General features: G+C 41.8%; 1 protein-coding gene across 1 annotated transcript in view; it reads right to left on the reverse strand.

The window, feature by feature from the left end:
• HMCN1 (hemicentin 1) overlaps positions 1 to 15,003 on the reverse strand; it is a gene marked incomplete at its 5' end in the record, with an annotated part of 394,143 nt that overhangs the window by 239,342 nt on the left and 139,798 nt on the right. Inside the window, 2 exons of the mRNA XM_080648250.1 lie at positions 344 to 450; positions 2,671 to 2,842. Coding sequence (XP_080504376.1) covers positions 344 to 450; positions 2,671 to 2,842 — 279 coding nt within the window. The remainder of the gene's footprint in view (positions 1 to 343; positions 451 to 2,670; positions 2,843 to 15,003) is intronic.

Below are 15,003 nucleotides of genomic sequence, written 5' to 3' on the forward strand. Positions count from 1 at the left end.
CCGGAGCCTAATGCCCCTTAACCATTATTCTCTACAGTCTCCCTCTAGTTGCTTTAGAGGCAGGAGGTAGATAACTCAATCAATCTACAGATTTGATGGCAGGAAAACTAACTGAGAATTTTAAGTGTATTTGGGGTGGCACTGATGCCTTCATGGTCATCGAAACTTAGCACGACCAAATTCATGTGACCAAGAGACCAACAACTGCACTACGTGCATTGCTTCTTGGTGAAAGCACTGTCGATGATGGCAAAAGAAGATATAAGGAAACTATTGTACACACTTTAGGGAACATGCCGACATGAAAATAATATAATAAGTAGACTTTGTCAAGTAACAGTACCTTCACTGTCCACAATCCAGCCTCTGGCTCTTTCACATTCACCACCTTGGCAGAGTTATGGATATTCAATAGCTCATTCAGGCCAAATCCCTTTTTGATCAGCTTCCCTGAAAGAAAGACATAAAGTTAACAAGCATAACCTTTCTTTCAGCTATGGATATTAACTGTATACGTTTCCAGTATAAATTACTGAATGGACATTTGTTTCTATAGCTCAAAACACTATTTTTAGTTATATATAAAAAGAACTTAATTTTAGGGTTTCTGGGCATTGGAACGGAAGTAACTGATTCTCATTTGCTATGCTGATTTGATCTTAAAATGAGAATAACCATTGGCAGACTATAGTCATGTTTCCAAAGCCATCTTAGGTAATGATTATTACGGCTACTGAAAAGTTATGTGCAGTCATTAGGGACATTTAGATTTAATAGATGACAAAACAGTAAACCAACACAAATGTCTTTTTGGAGATCGCTCAAGGCATATCTCTGCATAAAGTGTAAAACCTTGACTGGTTCCACAAAGCACAGGAGAGGTTTTTATTGTCAGAGGAACAATTAAAGGAGGGAGTGTAATGAAGTAGGGTAATACCATCTCCTATTGATTTGAGATTTATCGGAAGCATCTTATAGTTGGATTTTAGAGGGGGAAAAAGCAAATTTGGAGTTAAATCACAGTTTAGTTATTCATTTTACCCTTGGCTTTCCTATGGACTACTCCTGCAGTTATATAAACAAATCAAATATATGGATCCTATGTTTAGATCGAAAGCTTTATAATAATTCATGACTTTTTAAGTATCAGTGCCAATGTCAATGACTTTAAAAGTAGTAGAAACGTAATGCATTGAGTAGAGGCACTTGGAAGTACCCAGGTAGTAAAAAGCACAAATTGTTCCTGGGTGGCATGGGTGTTATGACAGTGGGAAGCTACTTCACCAGACAAATCAATGTAGAAGGCCAAAACCTGTAGAAAAAGGTCTCGCTTGCTTTATAAGTTTCAATTTGATTACTAGTGTGAATGTGGCCTTTGAGGACAATTTCTTATGCTGCTTTCTTTAACGTATTAGTTACTAAGACTCAACTTAAATAAAGTAAGAAAGCTGGTTACTCCCTCACATTTATAAATAGTCACAAGTAGATGAGAGAGAGAGAGAGAGAGAGAGAGAGAGAGAGAGAGAGAGAGAGAGAGAGAGAGAATGTATCATAGTCCAGTAGGTGTGGCTTAGCAGTTGAGCTGTTTACCCAGGAACCTAGAGGTCACAGGTTCAATTCCCAGTCAGGGCATATGCCTGGGTTACTGGGTCAATTCCCAGGAGAGAGCATGCAGGAGGCAGCTGATCAATGACGTTTCTCTCTCATCCATGTTTCTATCTCTCTATCCCTCTTCCTTCCTCTATCTCTAAACATCATTAAAAAAAAAAAAGAATGTATCATATACTAAAGCCAAATGGAACTAAAAACGTTTTTGCAAATATCAATAAGTAAAAAATATTTCTAAGTGAAAATATTAGGAAAAATAAGGTTTCTGTCTTTACCAGATTACTTGAAAAATGTAAGTCTTACAGTAATATTTGACCAGAAATGGAATCAAGCCAAATCTTGGGGTTTTAACATACAGAAGCAAAGTAAATTAACACTTTATTCTAATAAAAATATATATTTATTTTTTAACAACTGTCATCTGAAAATTTAAACTTTATCAAGAGGATAATCAGTAAAAAAATTAGTTGTTTTCAAAGTTTTTTTCATGTGATTCATTTAAAAATAACAAAATACTGAAATATTTCTTCATAGATTACAAAAATATAATTTCAGGTTCAACTTATATATATTATGGGGGGGGTAGTTTAGTACAATTAAGTTACTAACTCTGATCTGTTTACATTATTAGGAGTTTTAGCTTTTAAAATCACATGTTAATTCAATACTATGACTAAAAAAGAAGGGGTTATTTTTATACATCTCCCCCAGTCATTTTTTAATTTATTTATAAAGTTAGCATTAAGTTAACATACATAAGTGTGCAACAAGTTTTTTACCTTTCACGGCTTTTGTATTTTTTTTTTTAATATATTTTATTGCTTTTTTTAAATAGAGAGGAAGGGAGAAGGATAGAGAGTTAGAAACATCGACGAGAGAGAAACATCGATCAGCTGCCTCCTGCACACCTCCTACTGGGGATGTGCCCGCAACCAAGTTACATGCCCTTGACAGGAATCGAACCCGGGACCCTTGAGTCCGCAGGCCGACGCTCTATCCACTGAGCCAAACCGGTTTTGGCACGGCTTTTGTATTTTATTATACGAGGTTGGCATTTCTCACCTAAAGGATTGCGAACTTCAATCACTGGAGAAGGGCCACTCAGGGACACCGTCACCTCTTTGAGGCTGGGATCAAAGGGGATTTTCCACGTGTTCACAGCCTGTTCCGGGTGATCTGTAGATAAGAGGTGGACTTTGGAGGCCTGCACTGCCTCCTCCACCCATTTTAACACCTACCAGAGAAAAAGAGATGTGTGAGTGACATCAGAAACGTTAAAATTTCATGCCACTGTGGTTTCCAGGTGCAGAAGTTGGCTTTGGTTAATCACATGACTCAGGCACTTCCTTCATGGGTGTGAAGTTTATTTCCATGACGGCGAAGACAAACCTTTTCCTACATCCAGTTATTGTAGTAGATTCAGAGTAAAGCACTAGTTTAGCTCACGGTCAAACTTCAAGTTTTCGGTCTTGGAATAATATATTCAAAACAAGAGTTTAGTGTCCAAAACCAGTGAAGTGAAACATGCAGAGACAGTACAGTCTGTTTCATATTTCTCAAGAGATCTCTTTTCACTCCATTCTTTCTTTCTAGATTTCTTTCAAAATCCAATTTATAAAAAAAGCAAATTATCAAAACCAATTTCAATCCCTCTAACCCATCAATGGTCGGCAAACTCTTTAGTCAACAGAGCCAAATATCAACAGGACAACGATTGAAATTTTTTTTTTAAAATATATTTTATTGATTTTTTACAGAGAAGAAGGGAGAGGGATAGAGAGTTAGAAACATCGATGAGAGAGACACATCGATCAGCTGCCTCCTGCACACCTCCCACTGGAGATGTGCCCGCAACCAAGGTACATGCCCTTGACCGGAATCGAACCCGGGACCCTTCAGTCCGCAGGCTGACGCTCTATCCACTGAGCCAAACCGGTTTCGGCTTGAAATTTCTTTTGAGAGCCAATTTTTTTAAACTTAAACTTCTTCTAATGCCACTTCTTCAAAACAGACTCGCCCAGGCCGTGGTATTTTGTGGAAGAGCCACACTCAAGGGGCCAAAGAGCCGCATGTGGCTCGCGAGCCGTGGTTTGCCGACCACGGTATTAGCTATATAAATTGTAACATTGTATATTGTAATTATACATTATACATTGTGACATATATTGTAATGTATTATTAAAAAAACAATGGCAATGCCAGCAAAATATGCATTTTTATAATAAATACCAAAGATAATAGAAAAAGTAACCATTGTATTCTTTAAAAATAGAAAAATACTTAAGGTTAGAGCCAATTTAAGTAGTGTATTCTTAAAAAGTAGCCTTTTGGAAAATGTTAAGAAATTGGGTTCTAAAGGGGAGTTAATGCCTCACTGTGAACAAGAAAACTTTCAGTTCACAGGTGTGTCTGCAGCAAATACAATTCCCCATTCAACAAAAGTGCATGCCTGAACAGGTGCTGCTTAGCCAAACTTACTACAATTAATTCCAAATCAGGTGAATCTTTAACCTACCTTAGATCATTCTCTGGTTCATATATCCTTCAAGACAATATGTTATTGTGAACAATTTTCCCTAGAATTATGCATAAAACACTGAACAGAGGTGAATATTAAGCTACAGTCAAGTTATCCTATCTAATAAAAGAGTAATATGCAAATTGACCATCACTCCAACACACAATATGGCCGCCCCATGTGGTCAAAGATGGCCGCCCCCATGTGGACACAAGATAGCCACCACAAGATGGTTGGCAGGGGAGGGACCAGGCCTGAAAGGGAGGGCAGTTGGGGGCGATAAGGCCTGCAGGGGAGGTCAGTTGTGGGGGGATCCAGCCTGCAGGGGAAGGCAGTTGGGGGGAACCAGGCCTTCAGGGGAGGGCAGTTGGGGGGGACCAGGCCTGAAAAGAAGGGCAGTTGGGGGCGATCAGGCCTGCAGGGGAGGACAGTTGTGGGGGGCCCAGCCTGCAGGGGAGGGCAGTTGGGGGGGGGCAGCCCTGCAGGGGAGGGCAGTTGGGGGAAACCAGGCCTGCAGGCGAGGACAGTTGGGGGAGTTGGGGTACCAGGCCTGCAGGGGAGGGCAGTTGGGGGGGGATCAGGCCTGCAGGGAGAGCAGTTAGGGGTGACCAGGCTGGCAAGGGAGGTCAGTTAGGGGTGACTGGGCCAGCAGGGGAGGGCAGTTGGGGGGGACCAGGCCTGCAAGGGAGGACAGTTAAGGGCGACCAGGCTGGCAAGGGAGGGCAGTTAGGGGTGACCAGGCTGGCAGGGGATGGAAGTTAGGGGTGACTGGGCCAGCAGGGGAGGGCAGTTGTGGGGGGGACCAGGCCTGCAGGGGAGGACAGTTAGGGGTGACCAGGCTGGCAGGGGAGGGCAGTTAGGGGCAATTGGGTTGGCAGGGGAGCAATGAGGCATCAATCAGGCTGGCAGGGGACTGGTTAGGGCAGGGGTGGGCAAACTTTTTGACTCGAGGGCCACAATTGGTTCTTAAACTGGACCAGAGGGCCGGAACAAAAGCATGGATGGAGTGTTTGTGTGAACTAATATAAATTCAAAGTAAAGGAGTGGAGGGGAGAGAAAGAGAACCCTCCACTCTTTCGGCTCCGCGGGCCGGATAGAACAGCCGAATGGGCCAGATCCAGCCCGCGGGCCGTAGTTTGCCCATGGCTGGGTTAGGGGGTGATCAGGCTGGCAGGCAGAAGCAGTTAGGGGCAATCAGGCAGGCAGGCAGGTGAGCAGTTGGGAGCCAGCAGTCCTGGATTGTGAGAGGGATCCCAGATTGGAGAGGGTGTATGCTGGGCTGAGGGACAACCCTCCCCTCCGTGCACGAATTTTGTGCACCAGGTCTCTAGTCTATATATATAAAAGGCTAATATGCAAAGTGACCCCTCAGGAGTTCGATCGGGAGACCAGAAGTCTGATCGCTCGCTATGATGTGCACTGACCACCAGGGGGTGGCACAGAACATGGCGCTGAGGGAGCGAGGGAAGGAGGGGGCGGGGAGGTGGGGGAGAGGGAACCACATGGTCACAGTGCTTGGGAGCGAGGAAAGGAGGCTGCAGGGAGGCAGGGAACCTGATTGGCCCTGATCGCCAGCCAGGCCTAGGGACCATACCCATGCACGAATTTTGTGCACTGGGCCTCTAGTATCAACATAATTGTCTAAAGAAGCTGAAGCCATATTTTGAAAAATGTAATTCTGAGTGATATATCATGTTTGAACTAAAATATATGGCTCATTCTGCTCATCAAATATGTACCTACTAGTGGCCTGGTGCATGAAATTCATGCACATTAAAAGAGGATTAATTAGAGGAAATAATTTCATATTGCTATTTGCCCTTTCTCTATAATATAAGTGTCAGAGATGAAAGAAAATTAGTAAAATGTATATGAAAACCTTCCTCCTGTCAGAGTCTGGGGCACACCACGTGACCCAGAGTCAAGTCCCCGCCCACCCACATGTGCCTCAACATCGCGTGAGACCCAGACCCGGCCGCCTCCCCCTCCCCAATTGGGCTAGATCCAGACCCGGCCAGTCCCACCCTTGTCAAGCCCCACTGAGCAGGGGGCTTAGCCTCAGGTCCTCTGGCCCAGGGCCAGGATGGGGGGTGTGGCCTGAGGTCCCCCAGACCAGACCAAGGCAGGGGGCATGCCTTGAGGTCCCCCATCAAGCCCCACTGGGTGGGGGGCATGGCCTGAGGTCCCCCATAAAGCCCCGCCAGGTGGGGGGGGCGCAGCCTCAGGTCCCCCGGCCCAGCACCGGGAGGGGGGCACAGCCTCAGGTCCCCCATCAAGCCCCACCAGCAGGGGGCACAGCCTCAGGTTCCCCATCAAGCCCCGCTGGGTGGGGGGTGCGGCCTGAGTTCCCCCGACCCAGCACCGGAGGTGCACCTTGAGGTCCCCTGTCAAGCCCTGCTGGGTGGGGGCACAGCCTGAGATCCCCTGTCAAGCCCAGCCAGGCAGGGGGGAGCAGCCTCAGGTCCCCTGGCCCAGTGCTGGGGCGGGGGGTGTGGTCTGAGGTCCCCCGGCCTGGTGCTGGGTGGGGGGCATGGCCTGAAGTCCCCTGTCAAGCCCCACCTGGTGGGGGGCACGGCCTGAGGTCCCCTGGCCTGTCGCTGGGGTGGGGGGAGCAGCCTGAGGTCCCCTAGCCCAGCACCAGGACGGGAAGCGCACCTTGAGGTCCCCCATCAAGCCCCACCAGGAGGGGGCATGGCCTCAGTTCCCCTGGCCTGGCGCCGGGGTGGGGGGCGTGGCCTGAGGTCCCCTGTCAAGCCCCACGGGGGTGGGGGCGGGCATAGCCTCAGGTCCCTGCTGATTGCTTGTTAAGGCTCCTTATGGGAACTTGGCCTCAGCTGTGGGTGCAGCCATCTTTGTGACGGAGTGATGGTCAATTAGCATATTCCCTCTTTATTAGATAGGATGGCTACAGAAATCAGACTGATTGTAACTAATAATGGACCACAAATAGGACATGTATATTAATAACCAGACTTGACATTTTTGTATCTTAAACATAGAACATGGTTGCCTAACTCAAGGAAATGGGAAGGACTGACTTGTCTGCGAAAGCATTTGGTAAATTTGATTGACAGTAATTTTGAGGATAATGTCTGATGTGGAGACTAAAGAGAACAAAGGACAAGAGAAACTGAAGAGATGGGCAGAATATTTGTTTTAAGGGCAAGACACACAATGTGGCCATAAATAATTCTCAACTGAACAGGAGGAAAATAATTAGAAAACAAGAATTGTATAGTATCTCCACTTTAACAATGAAATGCAACAGTGTTAAGCAGAAATGGAAGTAAAACCAATGTTTATACACCCTTTTCTAAAAGTATAATACATCTCAAATATATCTTTCCCTCAAACCCAAGCGAGAGAAGGTGTGATACATCATCACCGGAAGTCTATCCTACTGTCTACCAGCTATGCATGGAAATCACTAAGTCTCGGCATGCTTATGAAAATGGAAGACTTTCTAATTTAGTTGCATTTTCATAAGGCAATGTGTTCAAGTGGTACGGAATATAAGCAGGCTTTGATTTGCTCCTAATACTGTTTCCAATTCATCACCATTCACGAGGCTTTCACAAAGGGATTACCATGTATCATAATATTACTAGTTGGGAACTATACAGACCAGACTTCTGACAGGAGTCTCAAATCACTTTTTTATCCACTTAAGAAAAAATCAAATTGAAAACAGTTATAACCCATTTTATTAGAAAATACAGATCTTGCCAACATCTGAATAAAACTAGATCACTGTAAACTACAGGATCACCGTTAAGTGAGGTTCCCGGCCTCTCATGTTGCCATATATAAAGAAAAAAAAAATCTTAAATTGTCTAACCACGAGAAACGTTCTCATGAGACTGGAAATGGTCTTCTATTATAATGACAAATGGAATAAAACCAGAATAATATAAGAGGCTTTGCACTGGTGCATTTTTACTGACATAAAAGCTCTTTAAATCACTAAGGAACCATTAATTGTACATTAAGAGTTCTAATATAAAAATGGTTCTCTGTTGATTTGTAGCAGTTTATATCTCAAAGGGCTTTTGAGACAATCTAATCCAGCTTCTTTATTCTATAGATGAGGAAACTGATAGTCGAAAGAGTTCTTGTACCTTTTAAACGTCTAACTAGACTGATTGTGGATCAATGGTTATTTTTTATATAAGTTCCTGTGTTCCTGAGACACTCTCTTAGCTTAAATCTATATCGTATCCTAAATCATAATACTTAAAAAAAATACATTCTTATGTCGATTCCCCTCTGGAAGGAGATGCAAATATTGTTTCCAACCACAAAAGCAGCATGCATTGTTATGTATTATGAAAGAGGATAGTATTAAATAGAAATGGAAGTGAAGTCAATTTTTGTATACACCTTCCAGAACAGAATTTGAAAGAAGCTTTGCTTAAAGAATATTTTTTCCTTTTTTATTGAGATGTAATTGACATATAACATATTAGTTTCAGGTATAGAACATAATGATTCAATATTTGTATGTATTGCAAAATGATAACCACAAAACAATGATTTGATTTGCTGTATATAATAAATCTAGCTATTCGTTTTTAGACAGTGGAAAAGAGGGGGAGAGACAGAGAGAAAGAAACATCGACGTGAGAGAGACACATCGATTGGTTGCCTCCAGCATATGCCTGGATCACGGTGGGGGATAGAGCCTGCAACTGAGGTCCATGTCCTTGATGGGAATCAACCTGGGACACTTCAGTCCAGGGGGCTGACACTCTATCCACCAGCTATGGATGATGAGAACTTTTAAGATGTACTCCCTTTACAACTTTCCAACATACCATACAGTATTATTAACTATAACTACCATACTGTACATTACATCCCAGGACTTGTTTTATAACTGGAAATTCGGACTTTTGACCCCCTTCATCCATTTCACCCATCCCAAGCCTCTGGCAACCACTAATCTATTCTCTGTATCTATGAGTTCAGTTTTTGTTTTAGATTCACATATAAGTGAGATCGTACAGAACATGTCTTTCTCTGTTTAACTTCACTTAGCATTGCTTCCTCACATTCCACCCACGTTGTCACAAATGATGTCTTTCCTTTTTTTTGACTGAATAATATTCATCTGTGTGTGTGTGTGTGTGTGTGTGTGTACGTGTGTGTGTGTACCACATTTTCTTTACTCATGCATCTGTCGATGGACACTTAGGTTGCTTCCATATCTTGACTATTGTAAATAATGCTGCAAACACATGAGGGTGCACATATATTTTCAAATTAGTGTTTTTGTTTTCTTCGGATAAATATCCAGAAGTAGGATTCTGGGTCTTGTGGTAGTTCTGAGGTAGTTTCATTTTCTAAGGAACCTCCATACTGTTTCCTCCATACGGCACCAATTTACAGTCCCACGAGAAGGGTTCCTTTTTCTCCACATCCTTTCCAACACCCGTTAGTTCCTGTCTTTTTTATAACAGCCCTTTCTAACAGGTATGAAGTAATACTTTATTGTGGCTTTGATTTGCATTTCCCTGATGATTAGTGATGCTGAGCACCTCCTTTTCATACAACTTTTGGCCAACGATATGTCTTTAGAAAAATGTTTATTCAGATCCTCTGCCTATTGTTTAATTGTTTGGGTTTTTGCTGTTGAGTTGTATGAATTCTTTACATATTTTAGATATTAACATCTTGTCAGTTACATGATTTCAAACTATTTTTTTCCCCATTTGGGAGGTTGCCTTTTCATTTTGTCGATGGTTTCCTTTGCTGTGCAGAAACTTTTCAATTTGATGTAGTCCTACTTGTTTATTTTTGCTTTATGGTCTTTGCTTTTGTCAAATCCAAAAAAAAAAAAAAATCATCACCAAGACTGATGTCAAGGAGCTTACCAACAATGTGTTGTTTTTTTTCTAGGAGTTTTATGGCTTCAGGTCTTATGTTCAAGTCTTTAATTCATTTTAAGTTAGTGTTTGTGTATGATGTGAAACAGTGGCCTAGTTTCATTTTTCTGCATGTAGGAGGCCAATTTTCCCCCAGGACCATTTATTGAAGAGGCTGTCCTTTCTCCATTTTACATTCTTGGCTCCCTTAAATTAATTGATCATATATGTATACATTTATTTCTGGGCTCTCCATTCTATTCCATTGATCTATGTGTCTGCTTTTATGCCAATACCATGCTTTTTTTAAATTACTGTAGCTTTGTAATATAGTTTGAAATCAGGAAGCACGATGCCTCCAACTTTGTTCTTCTTTCCAAAGACTGCTGCGGGTATTTATGGTCTTTTGTACGTACATCTGTACAAATTTTCTGATTGTTTGTTCTATTTCTGTGAAAAATGCCATTGGAATTTTGATAGGGATTGCGCTGATTGTACATTGCTTTCAGTACTATGGAAATTTAATAATATTAATCTTCCAATCATGAGCAGGGGCTACCTCTGCACTTACTAGTATTTGTGATTTCTTTCATCGGTGTGTTATCATTGTTAGTGTACAGGTCCTTCACCTCCTTGGTTAAATTTATTCCTAGGTATTTAATTCATTTTGATGCAATCTGGAAGACATTTTACATGAAATGAATCATATCCAAATAAATTCCCCCAGAACATCTTTTGTCCTTTCGATGGGAAGACAGAAATATGGTTAAGGTATTGAATACAATTTGTAACTATGCATATGTTTGTATTTTTGTTGTTTAATGAGAAATGGCAAAACGATGATTTGATTAGCTGTATATTTTCTCACTAGTTCGACAGTCAAGAATTAAATTATATAAAAATATTAAAGCTTTTGTTGTCTCTATGTGAGAAAGACCTGCCACATCTCTAAGATAACCACTTAAGGTCAATCCTAAGAAAGAGCAGAGACAGACTTCACTACGCTCTGATACAGCTAAGAGATGGTCCTTCAAATAACCAGGAAAGCCTTTCCCCCCAGGTTCATGTTCAGTTCTACCCTGCAGTATAGCATAGAGCCCATAATTCAGAATCTGCTTGGAAATCACCAAGTATGTACTGAGCACCTACTGAATATAAAGGATAGTACAGGAGATTATAAAGAATAGCAAATAAATAAAAACACATCTCCTGCCTTAAGAGACATGACAATCTAGTTGGAAAAATGGGACATTAAAAACAAATTAACTAGTTTTTACCTTCAAGTAATAAATAACCAAGATCAGAATACAAATGCTTAATTTACAGTTCTCAACTGTCATGTACTTTCCTACTGAACAAGTTTTAATGGTTCCCAGTTACATCCAGGATAAAGCCCAACCCAAGAGTATACTAAGGGGTGCAATGTGAGTTATCCACCCTGGATGCAGGTTAATAAATGGATACAGTGTTTGGGGAGAATTTAAAAACAATAGTAAAATTGATTAAAAGTTGGTCTGCTTTTTAATATCTCATGTGCTAGTAATCTTAAGCAATGTCTTTCAAGGAGTCCTTGACAAAAGGATCTTTTGTTGGGTTTAAAATCTAAACAATTGCTTTTATCACTGTTGAATTTCAATAATACATATAAGCTTCAAATTAGAATATTTTTATTACTTTCCCTTTAAGAAACATTATCTTCTACATAGACATTAATTCTGAGAACTCCCAGTTACCTATCAGGTACATGGTCATGCAAATTATGCTACTCACTCTCATTTCAAGAGTAAATATGTAGTACTGTGATCCTATATATCCCTGTGTTTAGACAGTAGATTCAAGCTAAACTTTGATACCTCAGAGATTACATGATATGACAGGTGTTAAAAGGATCATGGTAGCTCAGTGGTTGAGCATTGACCTATGAACCAAGAGGTCACAGTTCAATTCCCAGTCAGGGCACATGCCTGGGTTGTGGGCTCGATCCCCATTGTGAGACATGCAGGAGGCAGCTGATCGAGGATGCTCTCTCATCATTGATGTTTCTATCTCTCTCTCTCCCTCTCTGAAATAAAATACATACATATATCTATACTAACAAAAGGGTAATATGCTAATTAGACTGGGAGACCTTTCAGGAGACCTTCCGGACGTTCTTCTGGACAAAGCCATGGTGCTGGGGCTGAGGTAGAGGCAGTTAGGGGCTAAGAGGGGAGGGTAGTTGTGGGTGATCAGGCCAGGATGGGACAGCAGTTGTGGGTGATCAGGCCGGTGGGTGGGGCTGTTGGGGGTGATCAGACCGGTGAAGGGGGGCAGGTGGGGTGAGCAGGCCCGCAGGGGGGCAGTTGGGGGTGATCAGGCCGGCAGGGGGCAGTTAGGGGTGAACAGGCCAGTAGGCAGAATGGTTAGGGCAATCAGGCAGGCAGGCAGGTGAGTGGTTAGGAGCCAGCAGTCCCAGATTACAAGAGGGATGTCAGACTGCCAGTTTAGGCCCGATCCCCAGCGGCAGTAGGACATCCCCCAAGGGGTCCCAGATTGGAGAGGGTGCAGGCCGGGCTGAGGGACACACACACGCACACACACCCTCCTGTGCACGAATTTCATGCACCGGGCCATTAGTGTGTGTGTGTGTGTGTGTGTGTGTGTGTGTGTGTGTGTGTATTAAATATATATATATATTAAAAAGGATCACTCTAGCCTTAGTGTTGAAATCAGACTGTAGAGATCAGATATGAAGCCAATGCAATATTCCAGGTGGGAAATGATGGTAACCAGACCAGGGATGTGGCAGTGGGCAGCAAGCAGTGGCCAACTCCAGATGTTTATTGACAGGGATCACTGAAGACTGGATGTGGGGGTCTGAAAATGATGCCTCAGTTGCCATTAACTGAGATTGAAAAGAGAGCAGAAAGAGTTGATTTAAAGGGATGGTGGAGTGAGGATGAGAATGTAGGTTCTCAGCTTGGGCATCCTCAATTTGAGATATCTAGTAGACATCCAGGGGTACATAGCAAGGAAGCTGTTATATATATATATATGGACCTGGGGTTCAGCTGAGAGGTGCAGCTTGAAGATACAACAGAATTTAAAGTCATGAAGCTCTCCTTACAGCATCTTCCCACCAAAACTTACACAAAGGGGGAAATAAATCATCCTGTGAAAATAAACATATATATCAATCACAGTGGTCCTAAGCAGAGAACCTTCAGATAATGATTTGCCCCCTTGTATGTGTCCCTATAGCGAGGATGTACTAGGTATGTTGATAAGAGTGTTCTACATTTATGGAAATTAGATTTCTCATCACAGATGACCGAGTTGGTATTCTTATTTTAGACAACACTGCTGTGACTGTGGTTAATAAGAGCCTATTTCTAAGAATGGGTCCATTCTTAGAGTGCCGACAAAACCAGTTTCACAGTCTGCACATCTTAGCAAATCTGCCAAAGACTGTCACACTTTGAGGTCTCCTGAGAAGACCTTCCACTGATGATATCCATTTGTATTATTCTTTGTGTACTTTATGCCTACTTAATTTGGAAAATTCCTGAGTGAGCTATTCCAACAGTAAGTGCTCATAAACAAGCGTGGTTGTGAGTCATTGTATAGAACATGAAATAAGAAATCCATGTTATAAGGTTTGCATGTATTTTTCTGGTGGAACTACAATTTTTTTTAAACATACTTTTATTTATTTCAGAGAGGAAGAGAGAGGGAGAGAGAGATAGAAACATCAATGATGAGAGATAATCATTGATCGGCTGCCTCCCGCACACTTCCTACTAGGGGTCAAGCCTGCAACCCAGGCATGTACCCTGACCAGCAATCGAACCATGGCCTCCTGGTTCATAGGTAGATGCTCAACCACTGAGCCACGCTGGCTGGGTGGCACTACAATTTCACCCAGTTCCTAGAGAGAAAATGGGTTGCAAGAGGGGTTAGAAATTGGAAGGGCATCAGGAAACTTGGGTTCAGTGGGAACACTACAGAGAACTGATGACACAGTGACCCTCAACTTCAACTCTATGAACACCTAAAACTTGTATAACACTACCACACCTTCAACGTGACGAGAGTTCCCCAGTGTGAAACAGCTGAGAAAATAAAGGCAATCTTCAGACATTTCTGAAGGGTGAGATCATTCCTGCTAGTTACTTTAAAGTGTCAAAGTGTATTTCGTTAATTTATCTTCATAAATTTCTTATGTGTCACAATTTCAATGGGTTACAAATGACTGAGGAAATTAAGCTTGCCAAAAAATAATAATCATTTAAAATTATAAAAGATTGACGTTTGTACATTAGATCTTCAGATTTCATTCATCTTATAGCTTAAAGTTTGTTCCCTTTTTACTAGTCTCTCCCTGTCCCCCTCGCCTCCCAGCCCTGACAACCACCAATTTACTCTATTTCTATGAGTTTGACTTTTATTTTATTTTTTTAGATTCCATGTATCAGTGATACCAGGCTGATAACACTGCACTGCACAACTGAAATTCGCTAAGAGAGTAGAACTTAAATGTTATCACCACCAACAGTATTAAATTCCATGTATAAGTGATACCATGCTGATAACACCGTATTGCATGGCTGAAACTTGCTGAAAGAGTAGAATTTAAATGTTCTCACCAAAAATAATTTTTAAAAAAAGATAAATATGTGAGGTGATTGATATACTTATTAATTAGATGGAGGGAATCCTTTCTTAACATGCACATATATCAAATCATCACGACGCAAACTTTAAATATCTAACAATTTTTTTTTGTCTATTATACTCCAATAAAGCTGGAAAAACATAAAAATAATAGATTGAGTTTTTCATTTATGTCTTCAATTGAATCCTTTTTTGTTTGCTTGGGGTTTTGTTTCTTTGTTTATTTCATGTTTTTCCCTCTATTAAAAAGAAATCTCAGTGAATCCAATTGTCTCATTAAAAGTCTTCCATGTTGGTGGGGACTGAGTGGAGGTGGGCAAAGGGTGGGTGTGAAAATGAGGGGTATCTATAATAATGTCA

The sequence above is a fragment of the Plecotus auritus genome, assembly GCF_963455305.1.
Source record: "Plecotus auritus genome assembly, chromosome: 12".
NCBI lineage: Eukaryota > Metazoa > Chordata > Mammalia > Chiroptera > Vespertilionidae > Plecotus > Plecotus auritus.